This window comes from Rhinoderma darwinii, chromosome 10 (assembly GCF_050947455.1).
Source record: "Rhinoderma darwinii isolate aRhiDar2 chromosome 10, aRhiDar2.hap1, whole genome shotgun sequence".
Taxonomy (NCBI): Eukaryota; Metazoa; Chordata; class Amphibia; order Anura; family Rhinodermatidae; genus Rhinoderma; species Rhinoderma darwinii.
Window position 1 is genome coordinate 95,190,593 of NC_134696.1, and position 27,068 is coordinate 95,217,660.

The 27,068-nt window shown below is 45.0% G+C and overlaps 2 protein-coding genes across 6 annotated transcripts in view; one reads left to right on the plus strand and one right to left on the minus strand.

Annotated features, from left to right (window-relative positions):
* Positions 1-451, minus strand: part of LOC142662238 (uncharacterized) — a 172,485-nt gene extending 172,034 nt beyond the window's left edge. For all 4 annotated transcript variants that reach the window (XM_075840354.1, XM_075840357.1, XM_075840351.1 and 1 more), the window contains exon 1: positions 3-451. Coding sequence is in view for 1 of the 4 variants with exons in the window: in XM_075840358.1 (XP_075696473.1) it covers positions 3-10 (8 nt within the window). In the remaining 3 variants the exon portion in view is untranslated. The remainder of the gene's footprint in view (positions 1-2) is intronic.
* On the plus strand, positions 59-16,891 carry XRCC1 (X-ray repair cross complementing 1). Of its 2 annotated transcripts, none has more exons than XM_075840346.1 (18): positions 59-140; positions 1,683-1,838; positions 2,332-2,424; positions 2,817-2,924; positions 3,648-3,806; positions 4,153-4,227; positions 4,812-4,929; positions 6,373-6,479; positions 6,577-6,700; positions 6,825-7,053; positions 7,460-7,576; positions 8,502-8,598; positions 9,717-9,915; positions 11,047-11,104; positions 13,071-13,204; positions 13,322-13,412; positions 13,738-13,813; positions 13,921-16,891. In XM_075840346.1, exons 2-18 carry the CDS (start codon positions 1,788-1,790, stop codon positions 14,032-14,034), a joined length of 1,950 nt encoding a protein of 649 aa, XP_075696461.1. In that variant the 5' UTR covers positions 59-140; positions 1,683-1,787; the 3' UTR covers positions 14,035-16,891. The 2 variants fall into 2 exon arrangements, with proteins under 2 accessions (XP_075696461.1, XP_075696462.1); XM_075840347.1 differs by lacking the exon at positions 59-140 and adding an exon at positions 1,191-1,505.
* The last annotated feature ends 10,177 nt before the right edge of the window (positions 16,892-27,068 follow it).

Genomic DNA, 27,068 nt, shown 5'->3' on the forward strand with positions numbered 1-27,068 from the left:
ACCGCGTCATTGGATGTTTCCCGGTGTACAAATATGGCTTCTATCAAACGTCCGGTGGTGTGCAAATGGCCGCGGTCGACTTCCGGTGGGCCTTGTACAGCTGGAAGGGGTTCACTTCCGGGGCGGGAGGTTTGGTCGAGGTATGGGAATCGCATGTATCCTAATGCTGTGTGTATTGTGTGTATATCTGTGTCAATATATCCGTGTGTATGTGGCGTCCTGCCTGTCCACGTTGCCCCGGGTTACCGTGCATTTTATATATGATTACACACATGGCTGCACCGTGTGCTCCACTACATGTTATAGTTTGTCCTAGATTGCAGGGGGATCCCACAACATTGTATTTTTAATAGAAATGTGCCCCAATATGAAAAAAAACCGCAACACCTATAAATGAATAATGTCGTTGGCCGGGCTTCATAACCTCATGTCCAGTTCTAGAGCCATTGGTGGTTGCGGTCACATGACAATGACACGTGACTGCTGGTCGTCATGTCACAGCGTATGACACGTGATCATAGTGTTTACTTGGGGGGGGTATCTTGTACTGATTCCATGTTGTGGTCTGTATTATGCCCCAGAGCTGCACTCATAATTCTGCTGGTTGTTATTGAAAACGCCCAGTGAGCTTGTTGTCATATGCTCTCTAAGGATAAGTTCACACGCTGTGTTTTCAGGTGTATTTTTGTCCCTTGAAAACAGCGCCGTCATTTTCAGCTGTTTTTGACCTTGCGTGTGAACATCGCCTAACGACTTAGCTGAACTCTCATTAGGCGGATTCACACACAGCGTTTTGATGCGTTTTTTTGTGGCGTTCTTAATTGTTTTTTAGTGCGGCCGGATGTTACTGCATTTTGGGTTGTACCGTTTTTGTGGCGTTTTCGTGGTCGGTGGCATTTTCTTCCAAGCGCAGCATGCTCTGGGTATGGCGTTTTTTTCCTATAGGCTTCTCTCTATCGGACTTCAAATACGCCATAATTTTTTTTTACAAAATGACACTAAATAAAAAACGCCACTAACAACGCCATAAAAAGTCTGGTTACTGTTTTAATAACGCTGGGGTGAATTTTTTGATGCAGTTTAAATTGGCAGAAGTATTTTGTTTGTGAAGGAGGCCTAAGTCGTTGTTCACACAGCTTTTTTTGCAAGCGGATTCCGGATCTGTTTCAGCGTCGTAATCGGTGTGAAATACGCCTCTATTTTGCCTCCAATGGATTTCAGCGCATGTGGTCCATACGGTGCTGATTTTTTATTTTTTTTTAAAAAGCCTGACCTACCCCGTTGGCATATCCTAGGGAGGAAGCAGCCAGTGCCCGGTGTAAAGACTACACTTCCCAGAATGCAAATCAACAGAAATAGCTCTGTGCAGATCTTACACCAGCTAGGAGTACTATGAGATTTCAGCTCTGAAGCCAGCAGAATTGTGAATACAGCTCTGGAGTGTCTAATAAATCCTGAAGCAATGATTGGCAAGGGTCTGGAACCTCCACCAATCCCGTAAATCGGTCAGTGGTCCATAGAGCTTTGTAAAGGGGTACTCCATGTTGTGATATACAAATAAAGTTTATTGAAAGCACAGTCCTTGGTTCAATAAACTTTATTTATAAAAAGCCGAATAAGACATTTATCATTTCATTCATTTGAATGGCCGCATTTAATGTTTTACATTATTTTCTGTTTAGGGGGCATTGCCCTGGCATCTACTGGTGGAGCGACACAGACGACTGGTTGGTTGAGAGGCTCGTTGGTTTTTGTGTACATCCCCAAGAATCGGCGGCGCGGAGAAAATGCCTGAGATCAAACTGAAACACGTGGTCTCCTGCAGCAGCGCGGACACTGTGAGTACCGGTTCATGCCTGTCGCGTGGAATAATGGACGGCAGCGTACATGCATTTATAGAGGACCGGTCGCCTCTCCTGACACGTCTGTTTTAGTAAACACTTGTACTCCCCCTGAAATAACAATCATGGAGCATCTTTTCTTAGAACTATATTATGCCGTTCCTCTGTTATTCCTCCTGGAAATGGATGAATAAATTGACAAGTGGGTGTTACCAGTTGGGGGGGGGGTGTCTCTCCACAGACTGGCAATGTCCAATCAGTGCTGACCGTGTAGGGACACGCCCTTTGACAGGGGAAATAGTAACGCCAAGATTCCTCTGTATGGAGTAGCGTAGTTGAATGCGCTATTATGTGCAGTTGAAAGAAAGTTATCCCGACCTACACTGGTCCCATAAAAGACCTCTGTCTGGTAAATGGAGGTCTATGGATACGCTCGTGGACGCAATGTGAATACTGAGACCATCACTCGTTTATTTCTTCTCTCCCCCAGGCTCACACAGCAGAGAACCTACTGAAGCCGGACACCTATCGTAAGTGGAAAGCAAAACAAGCCGGGGAGAAGCAGATCTCCGTCATCCTCCAGGTATGGAATAAAGACGGGGGGGGGGGGGGCATCTGACCTATAACACCTTGTAGTCTTCAGAGGCCTCATTCGCACGACCGTGCTGTATTTACAGTCAGTCAATACTGTACGGACGGGCCGCGGACTGTCGCTCCCGCATTTGCGGACCGTGCTCGCAGTAATAAGTATAGCAGCACAGTTCGTAAATGCGAAAATTAGGACAGGTCCTATTTTTTGCCGGTCAGTTCTACAGCCCGGACACACACCTGTAAGGAGGGAGGGTGTCCGTGGCCCATGGCAATGAATGGGTCGCCGGTTTTTTATCCGAAATTACGGATCCGTATTTGTGGATAAAAGCTACGTTCGTGTGGATGAGGCCTAACCAAGTGTCCTTACCGTGTCTCCCTCCATAGTTTGAGAAAGAAGAGCTGATCCATAGTATTGATATTGGAAATGAGGGATCGGCCTTTGTGGAGGTGCTGGGGGGACATTCTACATCTGTCAGTGAGCAGGAGTACGAGGTAAGGACTGAGGGACATGGAATTGGATATTTGTTACAGTTCTAACATCATTTTGGTTGAGTATAAAAGTTAACGATCGTATGATAAAAAGTTATGCAACTTTTTAATATACTGTCTAATCGATTTGTAAAAATTCTGCTTGCTGTCAGTGAATGGGATCATTCTCATTTACTTCCAGAGGCTGCAAACTCCTATAGTTTCTAGTGTATCCAGTCTAGACAATCTCCTGATCACTAGATACATCAGCAGAACAAATCTCTCTCTCCTGTTCTGATTGTTTGCAACAATGTATCATGGCAGGTAAAATGTATCAGTCTGGAGTCCAGATTGCTCAGCTCACAGAAGATTGTCTAGACTGAACACGATTGTAGCAAACCCTCAACTCTGAGAAGTATTTGGTCTGTATGGTTTTTAAAGTCCCTTGGTGTAAACGAGACATTTCTCATTCACTGACCGCTACCAGAGCTCTTGAAAATGTTGAGGAATTAAAGCATAGTGTATATTCGAGTTGATCAGGGCTTCTTCTCCAGAGCAAAGACGTTCATTTACTTAGAAGGTGCCACATCACTGAGGAAAAGCTGAGCAGTTTAGGGGAGGTAATAGCAGCAGGACCCCTTCTTCTAAATTCAGAGATCTTACATGACTGTTTTATGAGGCATCACATACGCGGATGATTGTTTAGTTGGCGTTCTTTGCAGTGACATCTCTACTGTCATCCATCAGGTGGTCCTGGGAATGTCATCGTTTATGTCACCCAGCGAGAGCAAGAGCGGCATGAACTTGAATCGTACGCGGATGTTTGGGTCGGACAAGCTGGTGAAGACGGCAGCTGAGAAGAAGTGGGACCGGGTGAAGATTGTCTGCACTCAACCCTATACCAAAGTGAGCGGCGTACACCGGTTATATACATAATGCAAACCTAGCACTGCTTCATGTGAGAAGACATGACCGAAGCTCTGATACATGAAATTATAATGAAGGGTTGTTCCCACCCAAGACATTTATGGCATATCCACAGCCACCTATCCATTGCTCCTCCGTCTGGAAGTGGCGCTGCTTCACTCGGCGGGACGGAGGTCGGCTGATCGCTACGGGTCTAGAGCTAAGATCTGTACCTATCAGACGTTTATGGAATAACCTATGGATATGCCACATAAATTTAAGATGGTAATACCTCTTTAAGGTGCAGTCCGTTTTTTTTTTAACTTTTGGCTCTATCTTCCTTTAGAATCTGGCGTATGGACTTTCATTCGTACGTTTCAACTCCCCTCCGGACAAAGATGACCCTTCTCCCTCTTCACCGGTATGTATCCCCCCCCCTCCTTCATTTTTCATTCTGGGCATGAAACAGTTTTACCACATTGGGGACCTTATTGCTCATAGCTGTCACCGAACCATCAGGACGTCGTTTTTGGCATTCCTTATAGTTTACCTATTGTTATAATTTTATAATAGATGTGTTCTAATATATACCGTAATACATATATATATATATATATATATAAAACATTGTACTATATCTTATTATGGGAAATTGGCATCTTCCTGGCTTTCCAGCAGATCCTCCGCCTACTTCAGTCTTTATCTGTATACACTAATATAGCAAAAAGTAGATAGGGAAGAGGGGGATGCAGCTGCAGCTTGTCTTCCTGTGAGACTGCATGCTGTGAGAGGGGAAGAGGGAGCAAAACTGGAAAGACATACTATATATATGTGTCACATAGAGGCAGCGGCATTGCTCATTGAGCGCGGTGTTAGAGAAAACAGAAGTCCTTTGTGATCACTGGTGTAGCGCCGAGTTCTGGAAAGGACAGATGTTTTTTTTTTTTTATTATTGATTGTAAAACTTCTTGAAACTTCTTCCATTGTTACAATTATTCTTTACAGAAAGTCACCAAGCTGGGCCAGTTTAAGGTGAAAGAGGAAGAGAGTTCATCCCCCTCCATGCGTCCTGGAAGTTTATTTTTCAGTCGAACGAGCAAAACCGAAATTACCCCTCCGAAAGGTAAGTGATGTGACTTATGTCTCTTCGTGGCCAATTTTGACCTTTTTGCTATTACACAGATTTTTTTTTTCCTAGCAAAACAGCGCAGATTATTTCACACTTTGCATCGTGCCTAATCACGAGCCTTAAAGGGAATGTGTTGCCAGAAAAACATGTTTGTTTTTTTTTTAAATTAAACATTTAGTGTGTGGGTGATTAAACATTGTTCAATTTTTTTATTTTTTTTTCACGAGTCAGGAAATATTATAAATTAATTCTAATTTATAATACTACCCATTTTTGGTCACTAGATGGAGCTATTCCCAAAATTGCAGCATTGCAACATTGGGTTAAAAGCCCTCGCTCTAGTGAGCTCTCAGCATCCCCCCCTCCTTTATCCTGGCTAGTGCCGGGATAAACGAGGGGTTTGAACGGTGTAACCTTTTTTGAGCTAACACACAGCGTAGTAGGTTTACATACAGTAGTAAACACACACAAACACGAACATACATTGAAATCTCTTACCTGCTCCTGCCGCCGCGGCTCCCTCCGGCCCGTCCGCTCCGTTTGCTGCCGCTGGTCCAAGTGCACAAATCCGGAAGCCGCGACCGGAAGTAGTAATATTACTGTCCGGCCGCGACTTCCGGTCCACAGGAAAATGGCGCCGGACGGCGCCAATTTCGAATTGGACTGTGTGGGAGCGGCGCATGCGCAGTTCCCACACAGACGCCGTACACTGAAGTCAATGGGACGGGAGCCGTTCGCAGTCCCTATGGGACTGTGGCTGCCGTATTCCATGTCTGTATGTGTCGTTAATCGACACAGACAGAAATGGAACAAAAAATGGCAGCCCCCATAGGGAAGAAAAAGTGTAAAAATAAGAAAAAGTAAAACACAAACACACAAATGAATATAAACGTTTTTAATAAAGCACTAACATCTTTAACATATAAAAAAATAATTTGTGATGACACTGTTCCTTTAAAGGGGTAGATCACTTTTTGGCTGCCTCCACCCAACAGTAAAATTGGGTATCCCCCATCATTTAATATTATGGCTTAGGATATGCTGTCACATTATGATCGGTAGAGTTCAGACCTATGGGACCCCCACCAATCTAGAGCACAAAAGGTCCCTTCAGCATTTCTCTTGCCCAGCCACGGGCTATGTAGGATACTGCAATACAGCTCCATTGAAAAGAATGGGACTGTGTTGTAGTTCCCTGAACAGCGTGCGGCCAGGAGCGTCGCTGTGTGGGGAAAATCAATGGATCAGTGGCGGTCCAGGCATTTATACCCCCATCGATCAGTAGGTTATGGCCTATCCTAGCGATACTCTGTAACATTCCTTACTTTCGTGGGTGTACCCCTTTAATTGGTTCACTATCCTCGCATACATTGAAGAATACTACAGGTTCTTTGATTTGAATTGAATTTATATTGTCTATTTTATTTCACCTCGTAGCCCCACAGACCAGCTATGCAGCAGCGGCGTTACAGGGGACCAGTTCTACAGACACCAGTGCGGAAAAACCGGTCACTAAAACCCCTCCAAGTAACGCCACACCAAAGGTAACCTAATTGTATCCTCTCTTTGTATAATTGCTCCATATAACGTGCCTGACCTATACTTAGTATTGTATTTGTCGACTCCTTCCGTCACTTTTAGGATCCGTCTTCCGGCAAGCGCAAGTTTGAGTTCAAGAAGGAGCCGTCCGGCCACCCACCGGCTAAAGCCTCCCCGTCCCATTCCAAAGAGAGCAACTCTCAGCCTCAACCCAAAAAAATTAAAGGTACCGTCCAGTGTTTCTGATCATAACTTTATATTATGGAATTGCTCTTTAACCACTTCTCCAATACATTTCAGTGTTATACTTTAGCATGTTTTATAGATCATACTTTTCTGTGCCGTTTTAGCTGATCCACAGCCTGCACCCCCTGTAAAGAAGACCCCTCCACCAGAGAAACCCTCTCACAAGAAGACTCCCCCCAGCTCGCAGCCGGTAGAGATGAATCGGATCTTACAGGGAACAGTGTTTGTGCTGAGTGGTTTTCAGAATCCATTCCGTTCTGACCTAAGGGATAAAGCCCTGGAGATGGGGGCCAAATACAGACCAGACTGGACCCCCGACAGCACTCACCTCATGTATGTAGAACATACCTTATGGACATATGATTTTTGCATAGAATTCCCCTTTGTTGACTTTCTTTAAAGGATTTGTAAACCTTTTGAAGACTTTTTATTAAAAATTGTTTTACTTTTTCAGGTGCCGCTTCTATGTCTCCCTGGATACATAGAAGCTGTATCTTGCGCTGAAACCTGAATCCGTCAGGTCAGCGGGACTGACGACTTTGGTGGCAGCGGGTCCTGCGTGTCTCTGACTTGCAGCATCTACTTGTTATCCATCATTTTGGTGTGCGTGCGTGCGTGCGTGCCATAATTATTCGTTTTTCATAGATGGTGATTTGTAAGAGACTTTAACGAAATGAAATAGATAAAACTGGTAAATTAGACATCAGAATTATTTGTTGATATATTTTTTTTCCCCCAGATGTGCATTTTCCAATACCCCAAAATACAGTCAAGTTAAAGCTGCAGGAGGGATTATCGTACGCAAGGAGTGGGTTCTGGACTGTTACCGGAAGAAGCTGCGTTTACCATACAAGAAGTAAGTGATGTGGTTTTTAATGTGCCCCTCCAAAGTTATACTCCTGCCCAATCTAACATTGGACGTGGAGAGCTGTGCGGTGCAGTTGCCAAGGCAACCACCAAGCCGCACAGCGAGTAACGTGCACGGGTACCATAGGACCTGTGCGCGATACCTACTGGGCGTGGTATGGTTGCCTTGGAGAGTTACATTGGAGAGGCACTTTAAGTTCCGTTTTGGTCATTGTATCCTGCTGATTAATTTCAAAATATATATTTACAGAGCTTGGAGACAGAATCTGCAAGGGGGGGGAGGGGGGGAGATCATACAGGCTGTAGATAGGGAGTGGAGAATCCACAGCAGAGTGTGATAGGGAGGTGAGCACACCCTGCAGAATCTGTAAGGGGAGAGGTTACCTGCACAGGCAGTGCATATCCGTGTCGGCACAGGAGAGAGGAGATCACACACGGGCTGTAGAAGGGGAAAGCAGTACAGGAATGAAGCTGTGCTGGTACATGACAGCTAGAGAAGCATCCTGGACTCGCAGACCTCACATCCAGCATTACTGGGAGGGAAGCGTCCACATGAGAAAAGTCTGAAACTAGGAGCAGGTTGCAAACTGCAGATCAGCGAATGAAGGATTGTAGATTGCAGCCAAAAACTTTTCACCTCCAGGTAACCACTAACAAATGTAAAAAAATTATTTTTTTCCCCCCATGTCAAAGGTGTCCATAGCCTTTAAAGAGGATCGGTCAGATCATCTGACCTGTATAATTTAGTAACTACTTATTCCCTATAAAATAACAATTCTGGAGTATATTTTCTTAGGACTGTGAGCTGTTCCTCAGTATTATTATACTATATAGAAATGTTATCAGGTAGGTTTATAGACGAACGCATGGCTGGACAGCACATCTTCTGAGGTTTAATACATTGTGTTCTTCAGATATGTGATGGCTGGAGCTGACAGCAGCAGTGAAGACGACGATGACGACAGTGAAGAAGACTCTCCGCCTCGACAGAAAGCTCAGACTCCCAGACCGGTACTTGTTCTGATGTATTGTATATGTGTATAGCCCTGTATGGATGACCGTACATGACGCTCATGGTGATGAAACGAAGGGGGCAACTAAACTTGGTAATTCAGACTTAAAGAGGCTCTGTCACCAGATTTTCAAACCCCTATCTCGTATTGCGGCAGATCGGCGCTGCAATGTAGATAACAGTAACTTTTTCTTTTTTTTTCTAAACGAGCATTTTTTGGCCAAGTTATGCGCATTTTTATATTAATGTAAATGAGGCTTGCAAAAGTCCAACTGGGCGTGTATTATGTGCGTACATCTGGGCGTTTTTACTTCTTTTACTAGCTGGGCGTTGTGACTAGAAGTGTATGATGCTGACGAATCAGCATCATCCACTTCTCTTCGTTAACACCCAGCTTCTGGCAGTGCAGACACAGCGTGTTCTCGAGAGATCACGCTGTGTCGTCACTTCCAGCCCCAGGTCCTGCATCGTGTCGGACGAGTGAGGACACATCGGCACCAGGCGACAGAGGCTACATCGACTTACCTGCAAACGCCGATGCTGCTGCAGAATGAACTGTAGCCTCTGGTGCCGATGTGTCCTCGCTCGTCTGACACGATGCAGGACCTGGGGCTGGAAGTGACGACACAGCGTGATCTCTCGAGAACACGCTGTGTCTGCACTGCCAGAAGCTGGGTGTTAACGAAGAGAAGTGGATGATGCTGATTCGTCAGCATCATACACTCCCATTCCCAACGCTCAGCTAGTAAAAGAAGTAAAAACGCCCAGATGTACACACATAATACACGCCCAGATGTACACACATAATACACGCCCACTTGGACATAACTTTAAACACGCCCAGTTGTACTTAAAGGCTCATTTGCATAAATATAAAAATGCTCATAACTTGGCCAAAAATTCTCGTTTTTGGAAAATAAAAACGTTCGTGTAATCTACATTGCAGCGCCTATCTGCTGCAATACGAGATAGGGGATTGAAAATCTGGTGACAGAGCCTCTTTAAAGCCGAGAGATCTTCAGGAGTAAGATATACAGAGGAGAGTAGTAGGAGATAATAGGAGTTATAGTTCTATTATTATTTTCTTATCGTTGCTTGTTAACCTGTCACATTCCAGAGTCCGGACTCCGGACGGACGAACCACAAGAATCCGTCGTCCAGTCCTGCAAAGGCCAAACCAGCAAGAACCGCAGTGAAGGAAGAGAGTGAGGAGGAGGAGGAAGAAGAAGAAGGAAAACCCACTGAGATGAAAAGAGAGAATCCCCCAAAAGAAGAGGATGAATATGGAGGGTCTACAGATGAGGAGGATACAGGGGGTCAGTGTATGCAGCCTTCCTTTACTCTGCAGAGAGAGCCGTCTGTAGAGCCCAGTTCACACACCGTTTTATAACGCTGATTTTTTACTCCGAAATCGCGTCGGAATCAGCTGCAAAAAACGTCCCACACCGCCTCAATGGGAGGCGGAGGCGTTTTTTTCTTTGCGTGGCTCGCGGGAAGAAAAAAAAAAAAGCAGCATGCTCTTTCTTGCCGTGGCTCCGCCTCTGACCTCCCATTGCAATCACTTGGAGGCAGAGAGAGTTTTTTTGCGGCGGTTTTTGCCCGTAGCACTCTGTATAGCCACAGCCAAAAAACGGGGTATTCTCATCTGAATCATTTTTAGCATGACCATGGGATATGCTTGAATGGTGGAGGTGCCAACTCTGCGATCTCCTATTGAAAGAATGCTTGTTGCAGGGGCTTCAATGGAGAGGCGCAGCTCTCTACTTTGTAGTCTATGGCACTTACTGAAAGAGCCATTGGCCATACACTTGAGAGAGCTCTCCGCTCCCTATTCCCTAAAATGTTAGAGTTGGGCAGCTGGATAATAAAGCCATTGGTTGAGAATTGCTGAGCCTCCATCCTGTTGAGGCCTTTCTGTTGTTTTCCTTGGAAAACCCTTTTTCCAAATAAAGTTTAAAAGTATTAAGAGATTTTAAGGGGAATCCACATCCAAGCGAGATGAAAACGGTTAAAGAATTTAAGGCATCGGTATCCTCTTTATCAAATTAGATCTCCCCATCAACGAGCGGGAGAGAGTTTATTCCGCGCCTCCAGTCTCTCGCACCCCTGGACCTCTGAGGACAGACCCAGTGCCCCCACCAATGGCCACCGCAAATGGAAGTAGCGACATCCCTGCTGCGTTCCCCTATAGAGAGGGAATGAGCTGTGGTCATTTCTTTAGCCTTGGGCATTGAATATAAAAGTTTTGCCCAGGACAGGAAGGTCTCTTTAAATCCCAATGAAAATGGCCATTGAGAGCCGGTCCAACTTTATTTATAGGACCAGAAACCAGATCTGCTGACAGATTGTGTCGGGGCTTATTAATTATACTGACGGACCTGCATAATAAGTTATTATTGATTGATTGTCCCACGATGATAACTCTGCATTCTCATCATTGTTTACAGGTGGAGACCGGAGTCGTGATGAGGACTCTGGGGGAGATACAGAGGATGAGCTAAGAAAGTGGGTATCAAACGCTGTAATTGCTGCTTGCAGCCGGTGACTTTTTATATTCATGCGGTAAATTATTTAACCACCGGTAATGGTAAAAAGCGCACATTAACGATCATTACATTATATCATGTACATTATATGGAGAAAAGTATTGGGACACTACACATTACACACACCTACAGGAGCTTTTATGATATCCCACTCTAAAGCCATAGACGTTAATATGGAGTTGTTCTCCGTTTGTAGCTAAAATATCTTCCACTCTTCTGGAGACTTTGGGGTGTTTGTGGGAATTTTTTCCCATTCAGCCAGAAGATCATTTGTGAGGTCAGACACTGATGTTGGGGGAGGGGGTCTGGCTCACAATCTCCGTTCTAGTTCATTTTAAAGGTGTTGGATGGGGTTGAGGTCAGGACTCTGCGGCCAGTCAAGTTCCTCCACACCAAACCCCCACCACCATGTCTTTATGAATCTTGTGCACTGGGGGCGCAGTCATGAGGAACAGGAAAAGGCTGAACCCCAAACTGTTATCACAAAGTTGAAAGCTACAATTGTCCAAAATGTCTTGTTGTTCTCAAGAATCAAAATTTCCCTTCTCTGGAACTAATGGGCCGACCCCTGAAAGACAACCCTATAGTATAATCCTTCCTCCACCAAACTTTACAGATGGCACAATACAGTCAGGTGGGTAATGCTCTCCTGGCATTCACCAAACCCAGACTCCTCCATCAGACTGCCAGATAGAGAAGCGTCACTCCGTAGAACGCGTTCCCCCTGCTCCAGAGTCCAGTGGCGGCTTTACACCCCTCCGTCCGACGCTTGGCATGGTGCTTGGTGATGTGAGGCTGGCATGCAGCTGCTCGGCTCCCACGCCATGAAGCTCCCGGGCACAGTTTTTGTGCGGATGTTAATACCAGAGGAGGTTTGTAGCTCTGCAGTTATTGAGGCAGCGGAGAGTTGGCAAATTTTCTGCACTTGCTCCTCAGCAATATCAACATATTCTCCCCTAGAAGCAATGCTTCCTCATACCCCCGTACAGATGAAGTCCAATGAAAAAACCTCTGTATGAAATTGTATGTATACAAAGATACAGTACTGGCCCCATGAACTAGAACAGAAGCCTTATTCCATGTCTATACAAAACAGATCTGTTATACGACTGTGTGCATGAGGCCTAAACGAGACGCAGCCATTTAGTTTTACAGAGAGAAGTCCAATTAAAAACCAGACTGCAGCTAACAAAAGGCATTGCTACGCGTTTCAACCCTTCGCTCATATTTGCGGGATATCTCTACTTTGGATCTATTTTTTTTCTTCCTTTCTGTAAATAAAGCTCAATCATCGCGTAAGGAAAAGTTCTGCAACTTTCTCATAAACTTTGAGCTTCAGTTCTTTCGAGCATTATGCTTGCTGTCAGTGAATAGGAACGGTCTTGTTTACATTCAGTGGCTGTAAAACTGTCCTGAACATGTCACAGGTTTACAGTTCATTAAAAGGGGGTTATCCCACGAAACCTCTTACAAAAATGAAATACAGACCTTCACTAAGTAAATCTGTCCAATGAAGAAAAAACATTTCTAGCATTTATATTTACTAATTACTTCTAAAAGTCCATGACCTTTTGCTCTGTATATAATAATGTTCGTGGGATAACCCCTGTAAATGTATTACAGCTTCCTCTTGCAATAGGTGTGTGAGCGGGACTAGGTCAGGATAAGATTTCAGCCTCTGGATGTAAACAAAAACATTTCTATTCACTAACAACAAGCAGATGTCTTGAGCGGGGAATGCAGAACATTCCATATAGCTGAATTCAAGATTCTTTTTTTTTTTCCCTTTCCCCTCTGACTACAGATGGCTGTTTGTAGTCAGAAGCAATTTACACACACATTCAGTTTGGCTTCCAAATGATAAAACCTGGCAGCCTGCGTCCACTGTGTTCTGATTTTCTGTTTCATTGTCTCATTATTCTCAGGATTGAAGAACAGAAGCAGACGGCAAAGAAAGGACCGCTCTGTCCACCAGATGATCCCTACGCCGGCTCAACAGATGAGAACACAGATGTGGAGGGAGAGCCGGAGGTCGACCTGCCGATTCCAGAGCTTCCAGGTGAGCGAGACCTGTGGACAAAGCCCATCTTTACTCCAGAGATATATATATATATATATAATATGTGTGTGGGTTGTACAGACTTTATATCAAGATATTTTTTTTCTCCACATACAGATTTATTTGTTGGCAAACGTTTCTTCTTGTACGGGGAGTTTCCTCCTGCGGAACGTCGGCTGCTGCAGCGATACATCACAGCTTTTAATGGGTACGTGTTATTTTGACGGTAATAGTAAATCCATACATTCACCTGCCAGGGCCTGTGAAGGTCAGCCTCTTCCCAGCCAGAAAAGGCTGATAACAGGAAACAATAGATTGAGTTGAATTTAAAGGGGCTTTCCCACCATAGACACTTATGGCATATCCCGAGGATATGTTATAAGTGTCTTTTATAGGTAGAGGGGCATCCCAGAGGTGGGACCCCGATATCAGACGATGGCATAATCACGTCTATGGTAGGAAAACCCCATTAAGTACTTATTGTGGCATCTTATATCACCTGCTTTATATATCATATATTCATTTTTCTGCAGGGAGCTGGAAGAATATATGAATGAGAAGGTTCAGTATGTGATCACCGCTCAGGAATGGGATGACAGCTTTGAGGAGGTGAGGTCTGAGTGTGAAGCACATGATGATGCTTTGAGTTATTGTAGGAATCTCTGATCTGACGGCTTCTTTTCTCCCTTCCCCCCCCCCCCCCCTCTTTCCGGCAGGCTCTCAATGATAATGGCAGCCTGTATTTCGTCCGTCCACGTTGGATCTACAACTGCAACGAAAGGCAAAAGTGCATCCCCCACCAGCCATATGTTGTGGTACCGCAGGCGTAGCAGCTGAAGGACAGTGGTGGCTTCTGAATTGGTTGTGGATTCCACTTGTGTATTTATAACACTAAAAGAAGCACTCCCGGTTTGTGTTTTTCTGCCCCCTCCCCCGTGTGTAAATGTAGTGTAGTGACTTACCTGGCCGCTGTGGGGGTCACGGGATCTGTACGCCGACCACACAAAGCGGCGTACTCTGATGCGGGCTCTCGTAGACACGGATGCGGGCTCTCGTAGACCCGGATGCGGGCTCTCGTAGACTCGGATGCGGGCTCTCGTAGACTCGGATGCGTGCTCTCGTAGACTCGGATGCGTGCTCTCGTAGACTCGGATGCGTGCTCTCGTAGACTCGGATGCGTGCTCTCGTAGACTCGGATGCGTGCTCTCGTAGACTCGGATGCGTGCTCTCGTAGACTCGGATGCGTGCTCTCGTAGACTCGGATGCGTGCTCTCGTAGACTCGGATGCGTGCTCTCGTAGACCCGGATGCGTGCTCTCGTAGACCCGGATGCGTGCTCTCGTAGACCCGGATGCGTGCTCTCGTAGACCCGGATGCGTGCTCTCGTAGACCCGGATGCGTGCTCTCGTAGACCCGGATGCGTGCTCTCGTAGACCCGGATGCGTGCTCTCGTAGACCCGGATGCGGGCTCTCGTAGACCCGGATGCGGGCTCTCGTAGACCCGGATGCGGGCTCTCGTAGACCCGGATGCGGGCTCTCGTAGACCCGGATGCGGGCTCTCGTAGACTCGGATGCGTGCTCTCGTAGACTCGGATGCGTGCTCTCGTAGACTCGGATGCGTGCTCTCGTAGACTCGGATGCGTGCTCTCGTAGACTCGGATGCGGGCTCGTAGACTCGGATGCGTGCTCTCGTAGACTCGGATGCGTGCTCTCGTAGACTCGGATGCGTGCTCTCGTAGACTCGCATGCGGGCTCTCGTAGACTCGCATGCGGGCTCTCGTAGACTCGCATGCGGGCTCTCGTAGACTCGCATGCGGGCTCTCGTAGACTCGCATGCGGGCTCTCGTAGACTCGCATGCGGGCTCTCGTAGACTCGCATGCGGGCTCTCGTAGACTCGCATGCGGGCTCTCGTAGACTCGCATGCGGGCTCTCGTAGACTCGCATGCGGGCTCTCGTAGACTCGCATGCGGGCTCTCGTAGACTCGCATGCGGGCTCTCGTAGACTCCCATGCGGGCTCTCGTAGACTCCCATGCGGGCTCTCGTAGACTCCCATGCGGGCTCTCGTAGACTCCCATGCGGGCTCTCGTAGACTCCCATGCGGGCTCTCGTAGACTCCCATGCGGGCTCTCGTAGACTCCCATGCGGGCTCTCGTAGACTCCCATGCGGGCTCTCGTAGACTCCCATGCGGGCTCTCGTAGACTCCCATGCGGGCTCTCGTAGACTCCCATGCGGGCTCTCGTAGACTCCCATGCGGGCTCTCGTAGACTCCCATGCGGGCTCTCGTAGACTCACATTGAGAGCCCGACTTCCGGTCCCTACAGCAGACGCTGTTGAACACAGGGAGTCCAAATGAATATCAGGGCAGCCCGGATTGGAGGGGCGGCCCCCGAGATACAAAACTAGGTAAGTTACTACAGATCACTACATTACATTTACAAACACGGAGGGCGGAACAACACAAACCCAGAGTGCTACTTTAAAGAGAATACCCCCAATTGCCAAATTAAGTTTCCTGTAAATTTGAATGCTTAAAAAATTCTATCCAGTTATCATTTTCTAGGAAATTAGGGTGACAACCGATCTGACCCAGCTTTTCCGAACTCCTGCATGGTAAACCTGCCCATCTATTATGAATTGATAATGGAGAGGGGGATATATCCACTGTATAAATAGATCTGCCATTCAGGACTGGAGGAAAGCAGGATAACAACTGTAATGGTGGCCGTCTTGGTGATCACCCAGCTTTTCCAGCAACAGAAATAACTAGGGAATTGAATAAAAAAAAAAAATAATGACTGATAGAGGGTAACTTTATATTTCCTTTTCTTTATTTTGGGGATGCACTTTCAGACAGGTGTATTGTGGTCTCTCGTAGGTCAATTGTTCTATAGGTTCTACCCACTTTTGTACTGTGCAGTCCGATATAAAGATGAAATCTACGACGCATTAGACGGCATCCTTGTGTGTGTATATTACGTTACCCAGTGAACTGATTAGAAGCTTAATTTGCAAAGCAATATGGTCTATATGGGAGCTGTATGCTATAGGTGGGATCAGATCCTATCTATAGGCTTTTGGCAGGATCTAATCCCACTGTGGCACCAAGCATAAACCTGCCAGATCTACTGCTAAGCCTAAGAGCCATGAAACGGGTGTTTTGGGAGAACAATACTCTTAAAGCTATGTACACCAAATTTGGTATTGCTCCAGTGAATCTAAAATAAAAAAAAATTGTTTGTGTCTACAGCTCCTATACAGAGCTATGTGTCTCCATGGTTACAGACTACAAAACGCCATGTGTCGTCTGACTCTGCAGCCAAACTCCTTTCTATCTGTCCCTTATTTCTTGCTAACCTACCAAATGTATGTCAGTAAGTTGTGGACAGTGACTGCAGCATCAGACTACACAGGGTGTGTTTGTAGTCTGTAACCATGGAGACATTGGTCTAGATTTTAAATCCAAACTATTTGCAATGCAGCTTCACTTTGTTTGTTTTTTTTGTGTTTTTTTTTTTATGCATTTGGGCAATAAAATAATTTAGTTGCAAAGATGTACATTTCCTTTAAGTCAGCGTTTACACGTCCTATTTTTGCTGTAAGGTTTGTAATGACTGTCGTTTTCTTCTCGTTTTCTTTGTATTGAGACAGAAATGTAGTAAATATCATATTTTTTAATCTAAAACAAGTTGATTTGTGCAAAATATTTTCTTTAGTCTGTGTTTTGAATGTGCATGGAAAAAGCCAAGCGTGGGTTCCCTTGGCAATCTGAGCCGATTGTGCACAACCTGCACCCCTCCCCCATGTCATATTTACATATCACCTGACTTTGAGCGAGTTTTCCCATCACCCGATTTCTCCTATTTTTGTCTGTCTCATTTAAATGTTCACCTAATAACTGGTTGTGCCACCCTCGGCAGTAACAACGCCAATCAAACGTGTGCTATGACCTGTGATGAGCCTTGTACATCGCTGGGGAGGAATTTTGGCGCACTTTTCTTTGCAGAATTGTTTTTATTCGGCCACATTGGAGAGTTCGAGCATAATGCCCGTTCATGGTCTTGCCACAGCATCTCGTGGGAGTCAAATCAGGACTTCGGCTCGGCCACTCCAAAACCTTCATTTTGTTTCCTTTGAGCCATTCAGAGGTGACTACTTTCTTTTGTGCTTCGGCTCATTGCCCTGCTATGTAACCCAATTGCGCTTGAGCTTTAGGTCAGGAAATACGACGGTCTCCTGCAGGATTTTCTGATAGAGATCAGAATTCATAGTTCCATCAATTACGACAAGTCGTCCAGGTCCTGCAAAAGCAGAGCAGCCGCAGACCATCGCACTACCACGTTGGACCATGACTCTGCCACCACGTTGGACCATGACTCTGCCACCACGTTGGACCATGACTCTGCCACCACGTTGGACCATGACTCTGCCACCACGTTGGACCATGACTCTGCCACCACGTTGGACCATGACTCTGCCACCACGTTGGACCATGACTCTGCCACCACGTTGGACCATGACTCTGCCACCACGTTGGACCATGACTCTGCCACCACGTTGGACCATGACTCTGCCACCACGTTGGACCATGACTCTGCCACCACGTTGGACCATGACTCTGCCACCACGTTGGACCATGACTCTGCCACCACGTCAGACCGTCCCACTACCACCACGTCAGACCGTCCCACTACCACCACGTCAGACCGTCCCACTACCACCACGTCAGACCATCACACCACCGTCTCCATGTCTGACCGTTGGAATGTTGTACTTATTGTGGAGTGCAGTGTTAGGCTGAGTTCACACGACCTATTTTCAGGCGTAAACTAGGCGTATTATGCCTCGATTTACGCCTGAAAATAGGGCTACAATACGTCGGCAAACATCTGCCCATTCATTTGAATGGGTTTGCCGACGTACTGTTATTTACGCCTTTGACTCATCAGTCCATAGAATATGATTCCAGAAGTCTTGGAGGTCATGTAGATGTTTTTTTGGCAAATGCAGGAATGAGCCAATGTGTGCTTGTTGGTCAGCAGTGGTTTGCGCCTTGCAACTCTCCCAGCCATGCAGTTTTCGCCCAGTGTCTTATTGTGGAATCGTGTACACTGACCTTAGCTGAGGCTGAACTTCTTTAGATGTTCTTTTGTGACCTGGATGAGTCGTCAATGCGGTTTTGGTGAATCTTTAGGGTATGTGCACACACACTAATTACGTCCGTAATTGACGGACGTATTTCGGCCGCAAGTACCGGACCGAACACAGTGCAGGGAGCCGGGCTCCTAGCATCATACTTATGTACGATGCTAGGAGTCCCTGCCTCGCTGCAGGACAACTGTCCCGTACTGAAAACATGATTACAGTACGGGACAGTTGTCCTGCAGAGAGGCAGGGACTTCTAGCATCGTACATAACTATGATGCTAGGAGCCCGGCTCCCTGCACTGTGTTCAGTCCGGTACTTGCGGCTGAAATACGTCCGTCAATTACGGACGTAATTAGTGTGTGTGCACATACCCTTAGTACGTCGGCCACTCCTAGGAAGGCTCGCCATTGTTTCCAGTTTTCTCCATTTGTGGATAATGCCTCTTGCTGTGGTTCGCTGGAGTCCCAGAGCCTTAATGGCTTTGTAACCCTTCTCAGACTGGTAGATTTCAATGATTTTGTTTCTCATCTTTACTTGAGTCCCTTTAGGACGTGGCATCACTTGCTGCTTTTTGAGACCTTCCCTTCTGCTTCACAGACAGGTTCTATTTAAAGAGTTTCTGTCCCCAGATTATAAGTGTCCTGTCTCCTACATAATGTGATCGGCGCTGTAATGTAGAGAACAGCAGTGGATTTTATTTTGAAAAACGATTATTTTTGAGCAATTTTAGATTTATGCTAAATAGTTTCTTAATGCCCAACTGGGCGTGTTTTAACTTTTTACCAACTGGGCGTTGTACAGAGGAGTGTATGAGGCTGACCAATCAGCATCATACACTTCTCATCGCTCCCACCCAGCTTCTTTCACAGCAGACACAGCGTGACGTCACCCACAGGTCCTTCAACCTTGGCGTCGGAAGGGAGAAGACACATCAGCTCCAGGCGTCAGAGGGTACGGTTGAATCTGCAGCATCATCACCATGTGCAGGTAAGCATAGCAAACTCCCTAGAGACAAGCATATTAACCTTTTGGACGCCTGGAGCCGATGTATCTTCTTTGTCCGACGACAAGGTTGAAGGACCTGTGGGTGACGTCACGCTGTGTCTGCAGTGAAAGAAGCTGGGTGGGAGCGATGAGAAGTGTATGATGCTGATTTGTCATACACTTCTATTCACAACGCCCAGTTGTCCATTGAAAAGCTCATTTGCATAAATATAAAATTGCTCATAACTTGCTAAAAAATGATCGTTTTTCAGAATAAAAACCACTGTTATCTACATTGCAGCGCCGATCAGATGTGTGTATATATAATGGAAAAAAGGTTGTGTGTAAACGTGTCTCATTGAATTCCTATGTCCTCCACCTGTTGCACGACTAAAGTCCATGTGTAGCCCCGGCCTTAGGGTCTGTTCACACGTAGCGTAACCATTGCAGATTTTCCACAACTGATTTTATCGTGGAAAATCCACAGCGTATTACAGTAGCAGCAAAGCGGATGAGATTTCACACTCATTAAAAATAAATCAGCCGAAACACCATTCATAAATTGACCTGGGGTGCGGTTTCTTAAGCCGTAGCATGCCAATTAATGCTCCGGAATCGCTGGTTTTCAACAAAAAGCAAATACTGTAGTTTTTTTTTTTTTGCCATTCCGGCACAAAAAATTAAACTCCGGAAAAACAAAACCAAAACTATTTTGTTTTGTTTAAAATGAATAAAAAGGTTTATACTAATCCCCCCCCCATTGTCATAGCAACACTTTCTTCTGTTCTCCTTCCAGGCTGGCCTCCTGTTTCATCCCATGTGACTGCTGCAGCCAATCACAGGCTGCAGAATCATCCTACGAGGCCAGCCTGGATGAGAACAAAAGAGTCACTATGACCGTGGAGACTGGGTATGTTTTTTTAAACTTTTTAACCACTATTTTCCGCAGTGTACATTCTGCCCGAAAAAGCCGCACCACAATTTGGTGCGTTTGTTTGGGAGGGTTCCTAGGATGGATACAATGTGTACTTTTATGCAGCGTATCCGACCTATGTGAACATAGCCAGCCACACACACACACACACACACACACACACACACACACACACACACACACACCCCCCCCCCCTTTGTTTATGCTTTTTTGGAAAGTGGTATGGTGATCTTGGTGGTGTTTTTTCAAAATACTGTTTTATAGCCTGTGTTTATTTTAGGTCGTGTTTTTTTCACATTGCAAATCATGTGATTCAAAGATCAAGTTCCCTCTTTCCATTTTTCTGAAAAACACCAAAAAAAAGGCATTATAAAAAAAAACGCAACACATTGACAATTGCGCTTTGTTAAAGAGAGGGGAAAAAAACAAACCTAAAGGAGGTCTATGGGCCAAAAACGCCAAAGCCAGGCTTGGTAAACCGTTACGGACCAAAAAAAAACACTCCGTCTTTGTAGGGCGTTTTATATTTTCCCCCTGACTTCAAGCAAACATCTGGCCGCAGCGTCGTTTGCTGCTAAAAATGCCACTTCTTCTTCCCTAAATCCACCCTAGAGGGGTTTTCTGGGGTTCAAACACAGCCTAGCCTTAGGATAAACCATCAATGTTTACTTGGTGGGAGGTCCCCTGCCGATCAGCAGAATGACGGGGCCGTGGCATTCCCTTACAGGCAGCTATGAATGGGACTGAGTCCTTCATATGTATGGGGCTGTGTCTGTGTAAACAATGAAGGACCCGCAGCTCCTTCAATCTGATGATCGGCGATCATCCTGGGGTGGTCTATCCACCAGCCATCAGTGTTTAAACCCCTTTAACGTTAGATTGATCTCCTCATCACCATCCTGGAAGCCATAGTATTGAATACCACAAAAAAAAATATTAAATTAGGGACATAGTAGTTATTTGGGTGGTCCTGGATTTGTGACTCTGGTGTTGGCGAGTGTCGTATCGAAGCCTCATCAAGCATCAACTTATCCAAACATTTGCTTTTTATTCTCTTTTTTTGCTAATGCATTGTTAGTATTACCACATGGAGAATTAATCTAACAGGAGCAAACTACAGAAGGCTTTATTACAAAAGAGCCCCGTGAAGTTACAGCAGAGAGTACATTTGGAAGGTTGGTTGAGCGAGACAGAACTTACAAGGTTTTTAGTCCATTCGTTGGCAAGTATTGTCCTCAACCGTATAGACAGACGGTAAGTTGCTCCACGGTGTGTGGGTTCTCCTGCCTTGACCATCTGTTTAGGACTCCCAATTGTATTGCCACCCATAAAGAAGCTTCCCTTTGGTTGGGTAAGGTTCAGATGGTCTAGCTCAAGCTTTGAGGGTAGTTTCCGCACTCTCCGGCTGTGGAGTCTCTACCCCATCGTACTCTCTTTCCATAGAGGACTCTAAGGCATTTCAGCCCTAAGGTTCAGAAGTCAACATAAAACATGGTCTTCGTTTAATAGAGATATTGAGATAGGATACGTTCCGATCCAAGCACCTAATACCCCGCAACGTTAATCTCGGGTCAAAATATTCTGCTCCTATGATGGGTTAACCATCAGTGTGACATCGAGGAGATTCCTAGTGTCGATCAGTCCACAATATGAGCGTTTCTCCATCACATTGGGCTTTCAGAGCTGAAAGTCTTCTAGTGTTCCAACCACTTGGCCCAACGTGGAAGGATACGGAAGGAAGGTTGGTTCTCGCAAACAGATTAAGAAGCACGGTTAGCGAGTGAGGTAACGTCTTGTCACAAGGAGACACCACTTTTTTTTCCCACTCTACACAATCAAAATTTACGTTTCCGTGGAAGACAAAGCAGGTTCTCAAAAGGAAAGAACAATCACGAATGGGTAAATATGCACAATTCAGAGAACATATACATTATTTTTCAGGTGGAGAAGAGTTTCTACAAGACGACTAGCCTCTGGTTATTGCAAAATACATACAGATACGGCACTTTTCACCCTGAGGACAGAAAAAAAATTGAGTGCCCCCTTGTGTGAGGGGGTGCTTATTGACTTTCCTTCTGTGTTAATGTCATCGCTGTAACATACTATGCAGTAGATTTACTGCACTAAAGACTTGTTGCCTCTGTGTTGAAGTCTGAACCTACGGAAAACAACCAATATGGAGGCATAAAATGCTTTATGCCTCCCTGCGGTCACAGTCCTTTACCACTGCCTTGCTGCTGGCCCCGTCTCCTAATGAATAGAGAATTGCATGCATTGATTGGATGGGTCTTTGTCATGATGCAAGTATAATAATCAAATACAGTATACGTGACATACAGGCTGCTCCCTACACTCCACAATTTTGAGAAAAATCGGAATAGAGCCTAAGGTAGGGGATGAAATGATGTGACTGCCGCCAGCAAAGGGAGAATTCAGCTTCGACCTGCACAGCTGAGGCATTTGTAACGGACTGGTTGCTAGGGATACAGTACATAGCAACCACAGCCTCTTATATGGGTTGTCAGGCAGCACATCCCTAGCAACCAGTCTGTCTTAGGTCTTAAGTTAGGGGGCCAAATTGGCAGAGAGGTAATGACAAAAGCTCTTGGTAGTACTAAAACCAAGTCATACTGATCAGATTTTTGTGAACATAGGTGGAAAACCCTTTTGATAGAGGACAATGATTAATAAAGCTTGAATCTTCAGGAATGGGGAGTGCCTGCTTATATTGTGCACTTCTGTAATACCCCTTACTTGGCTGAGAAAATGAAGTCTAACATATCTCCCTGTGACAGTGTGAAAGCTGCTTATCTTGGCTCAGGCAGTACAAATAGAACCAGAATTCTGCCAATACTCCAGTGCCCACTAGTAACAATAATTCAGTTTCACAGCACACTGTAAAAAGAGACCTTTCTTTACCAGCTCCTTACGCTGACCTCTAGTGGTCAATATGAACACTGCACTATTTAAATCCACTGATTGAAAGATAGAACATTTTTTTTTGTGTGTAAATAACCCATTTACAAAAAATATGAGACTTTATAATGAGTGCTCTCTAGGGATTAAACATTGGCACATATATCAAAATAGGTCATTGCTTAAAAGTAAAATTTTAGAAGAAGAGATATTTCCCCTCAGTCTATGTTGGTTATAGCTGCTTTATTCATAACAGAGGTTACCAAGTGTTCATTCAGTTCCTAATAATAATTCTATGTGACTTTCTGAATTTTAATATAGTATCCAGCTCGGAGACCGTCCACATAAAATGGGTCATTCATCTCATTAGTTGTGCAGAAAAGAATGTAATGCTGCTCCATAGTGTCTGTCCCATATACAGCGACACATTGGCGTCTGAGAGGTCGATGTGAAAGGTGCTGTAAATCGGGGGAATTATTTATGCAAATTAGTTCACAGAATGTTCGAATTTTGGAGCGTGATGCACATGGGTGCAAACATTGTGCTTAATAAATATGGTGCAGAATGTATCATTAATGCATCCAATATAATGTTAGATAAATGGAGACAGCCGGACTGCCCCTCAATGTCGGAACACAAGGCTGGGTACTACCCTGAGTCTGTGTTTCCCCCCCCATGAGATAAGTGACTCATTTGGCAACCTCTATCCTATTATGGGCATTACATGGATATTGATTAGTTTTTTTTGGGGCGAGATCTGTAAACCCCAATCTGAGGGCTGCAACTGGGAGAAACATACGTTAGCCAGGATAGATTTTTGTCTAGTGCTATGGTTACCCAGTAGATAAGGGGTGCTAGAGCTGGCAAGCCGCTGCTCTAATAAACATGCAGATTCAATTATGCTTGATATACAAGTAACTGGTAGCATCAGGGCTGATTTAGCGGACCGCTATCTAACGCATATAAAGAAGATATCCGGATTTGAATACTTTTTCATTCAAGTTTAGATCTAGAATTAACGTACGTAAAACGTTAAACCAATTCGGAAATACATTACTCAACTTGTACCGAACTAGAGTTACATCCTGTATTATACTCCAGAGCAGCATTCACAATTCTGCAGGTTTTGGAGCTGAAATCTCCTAGCATTCCCTGCTTGTTCAGTATTTGCAGAGCTTGATCTGGTGATTTGTATTCTGAGAAGTGTCGTCTTTACACCAAGAACTGTACGGTAATCAGATGTAGGGCAAGGAAAAAAAAATAAAAAATCATCCTCCAGCGTTATGGAGCTCAGCAAAGGCCTCATTCACAACGCGTTTTGGCTTTTGTCAGATGTATACGTCGGGAATACTTCTGACGTATACCTCAGAAAAAAGGCCAAAACGTATACTATTGTATGGCATAGAGTGACTACGTTGTCCAGATAATGGCCCTTAGTATACCCCTAAGTACGCCATGTATGGACGGTGACGCCAGGAGCTTTCCCCAGAGCCGGAGTCTGCAGGCAAAGCATCTACTAGTGCTCTGTCTGGGGACCCCGGCACTGTTCCTGACGTCACTGTCCAAATATGTTCCCAACCAGAGCATCGGCCACGCTCTGGTCGGGGATTTCTGCCCTGGAGAACCCTCTGACATCACTGTCCATATATGGACAGTGAGGTCAGAAGCTACCCCAGGGCCAAAGTCCATGGGAAAAGCGTTTCCAATGCTCGGTCCGGGAAATCCGGCATTGGGAAGCTCCTGACATAACGTATACCTGTGACGGATGCCATGCAGTGGCATCCATCACCAGTAGGCTTCCATGTTAAAAAAACATATGTGGTGTGGTATATGTTTTTTCTGGGGGATCCCTCGGAATGGAATAGCATAGTCTACTACACTATTCCATCCTTCAAAACAAAGGTATACCGATGTATACCAGCCCGAAGCAAAAGAAAAAAAACACTTTTGGTCTCTGGATAATGGAGCCCTGTGAACATGTTTATTGTGTATGTCGGGAGCATTCCTGACGCACACGATAAACGTAAAGCAATAAAGTGATCTGAAGGGGGGCTCTAAGCTGTTAGGGGTGTATTTGAGAAGTTTGCGGATAGTTTCCAGTAGAAAGCAGCGGAATAATGAGTGCAGCTCTGGAGTATAATACAGGCTGTAGCGCAGGATGAGTACAAGTGATGTATTTAAAAAGTGACAAATTTTTTTTTATATAGATTATATCTATGTGAACTGTTAAATGGTGTATGCAAATGAGATTCATTTTACCAGTCCTGTTAAGACGGCTGAACTCCACCTTGTTGCTATGGGCAATAAGGCCCAAGTCTGCAAATCATCACGTGACTCCATCGGACTGCTATAATAAGTGCAAAGAGACAAAATGAGGCAAGCGCAAATAGTGCTTCTCGCCTTTGGCAAAAAAAAAATATGGATTCTTCCTCCCTAATACGTTCGATTAATGCGGCTTTTTTGCCATTTAAAGGCAAACGGGTTAGAGAAGTCATATGTACACTACTTATTAGTAAAAATATATATGAGCCATATAACGCACTCATGTAACGTCCCAACAAATATGAAAATGTGTTCTCCCTCGGCGGGCCTGTGATTTAACCATCATCTATAAACCTAGGAGGAAGCCATGTTGCTGAAACCGACATTTGGCGCTGTCACTCCGACAGCATCTAGTGACGTCACGGGGACGAAAACGACGTCACGGATTTCTTGTGAATTGAGGGGACAAGGCAATGGCTGCCTAAACCATCTGTAGACAATAGGTACACGGTCATAATAGACCAGATAAATGAGTAATAGTCATAATAATACTGTTGAAATGGGAAGCACTTATGTGGTCAATGATGTGAAGGAACATAGAAAACAAGTGTGCCTTTATCAATTTCGGGGCAGAATGGATTTTCGTAACAGTCCACAAATGCAACAAGGTATTTTCAGGGATAAGGTTCGAAAAACAGGCCATTTCTATAATAACCGCACTACCGAGAAAACGCTCCTGTAGTTTGAACCTTAGTAAAGTGACTGATTCCAAGTCATCTCCAGCCAAAAGTTGAAGTCTTGGTTTGGAGGAATATAATAAGCTCATAAATTATTATACATTTGCTGTATCCATCGTCTAGGATACGGGGTATCTGGCCATAACACAGACAGGCCGTTGATTTTATGGTGTAATGCTTATTTTCTCCTGTTGGGGTGCTGCAGGGGAAATGAACACTGATTTTCCAGGTTATCCAGCCGATTACAATTGATCACTAGGGGTCTCAGTATCAGACACACTCATTGTGATCAGCTTATTGTAGGGGGATCCTTATAACAAAGAGGCTGTCCATAGCGTACCTCAGCTTTCAACTCCAGAGATCTAAACAGCTGCCAAGTTTCAATAAATATGAAAGCGAACTTTCACTTTAAATTAGCATATTTCTATTCAGTACTGCTAGTAAAAAGGGTGGGACTGTGACAACCTTACACTGAACCCTCAATTGGTGCCCCAATAATTGCTACAGCTCTACTTTGCTGTCCTTTTTGGTTTTTACCGTTCTCCTCAGTGTCTTAAAGGGCCAGTACCGTTCATTTTTGTAATGGTGTTCTCCGATAAGTCTTTTCCCTCACAGTTATAACTTTCAACTGCTTGCTGCCACTAGTGGCTTAATCAATCAATGTGGCCCCTATTCAAGTCAAAAGGATCCATGCACAGCTATACACAGATCGCCCCCTAGTGGTGACAACCGGCACATTTTTTTTTTTTACGTAAATGTTATGTGCTAAATATACAAAGCACCAGAGCCTTTTGAAGAATGTGGGAAAATGCTACAAATAATGTATACTGCTGAATTCTTACCTAAAGAAAAATAAAAAAATTAATGGTAGGTGCACTTTAAGA

Bases quoted from the DNA above. Each gene is read 5' to 3' on its own strand.
- XRCC1 (XM_075840346.1), top strand. From the start codon at position 1,788: ATGCCTGAGATCAAACTGAAACACGTGGTCTCCTGCAGCAGCGCGGAC. The intron at 6,701-6,824 runs GTACCGTCCAGT...GTGCCGTTTTAG, and splicing joins TCAACCCAAAAAAATTAAAG to CTGATCCACAGCCTGCACCC. The intron at 7,054-7,459 runs GTATGTAGAACA...TTTTTCCCCCAG, and splicing joins CCCGACAGCACTCACCTCAT to ATGTGCATTTTCCAATACCC.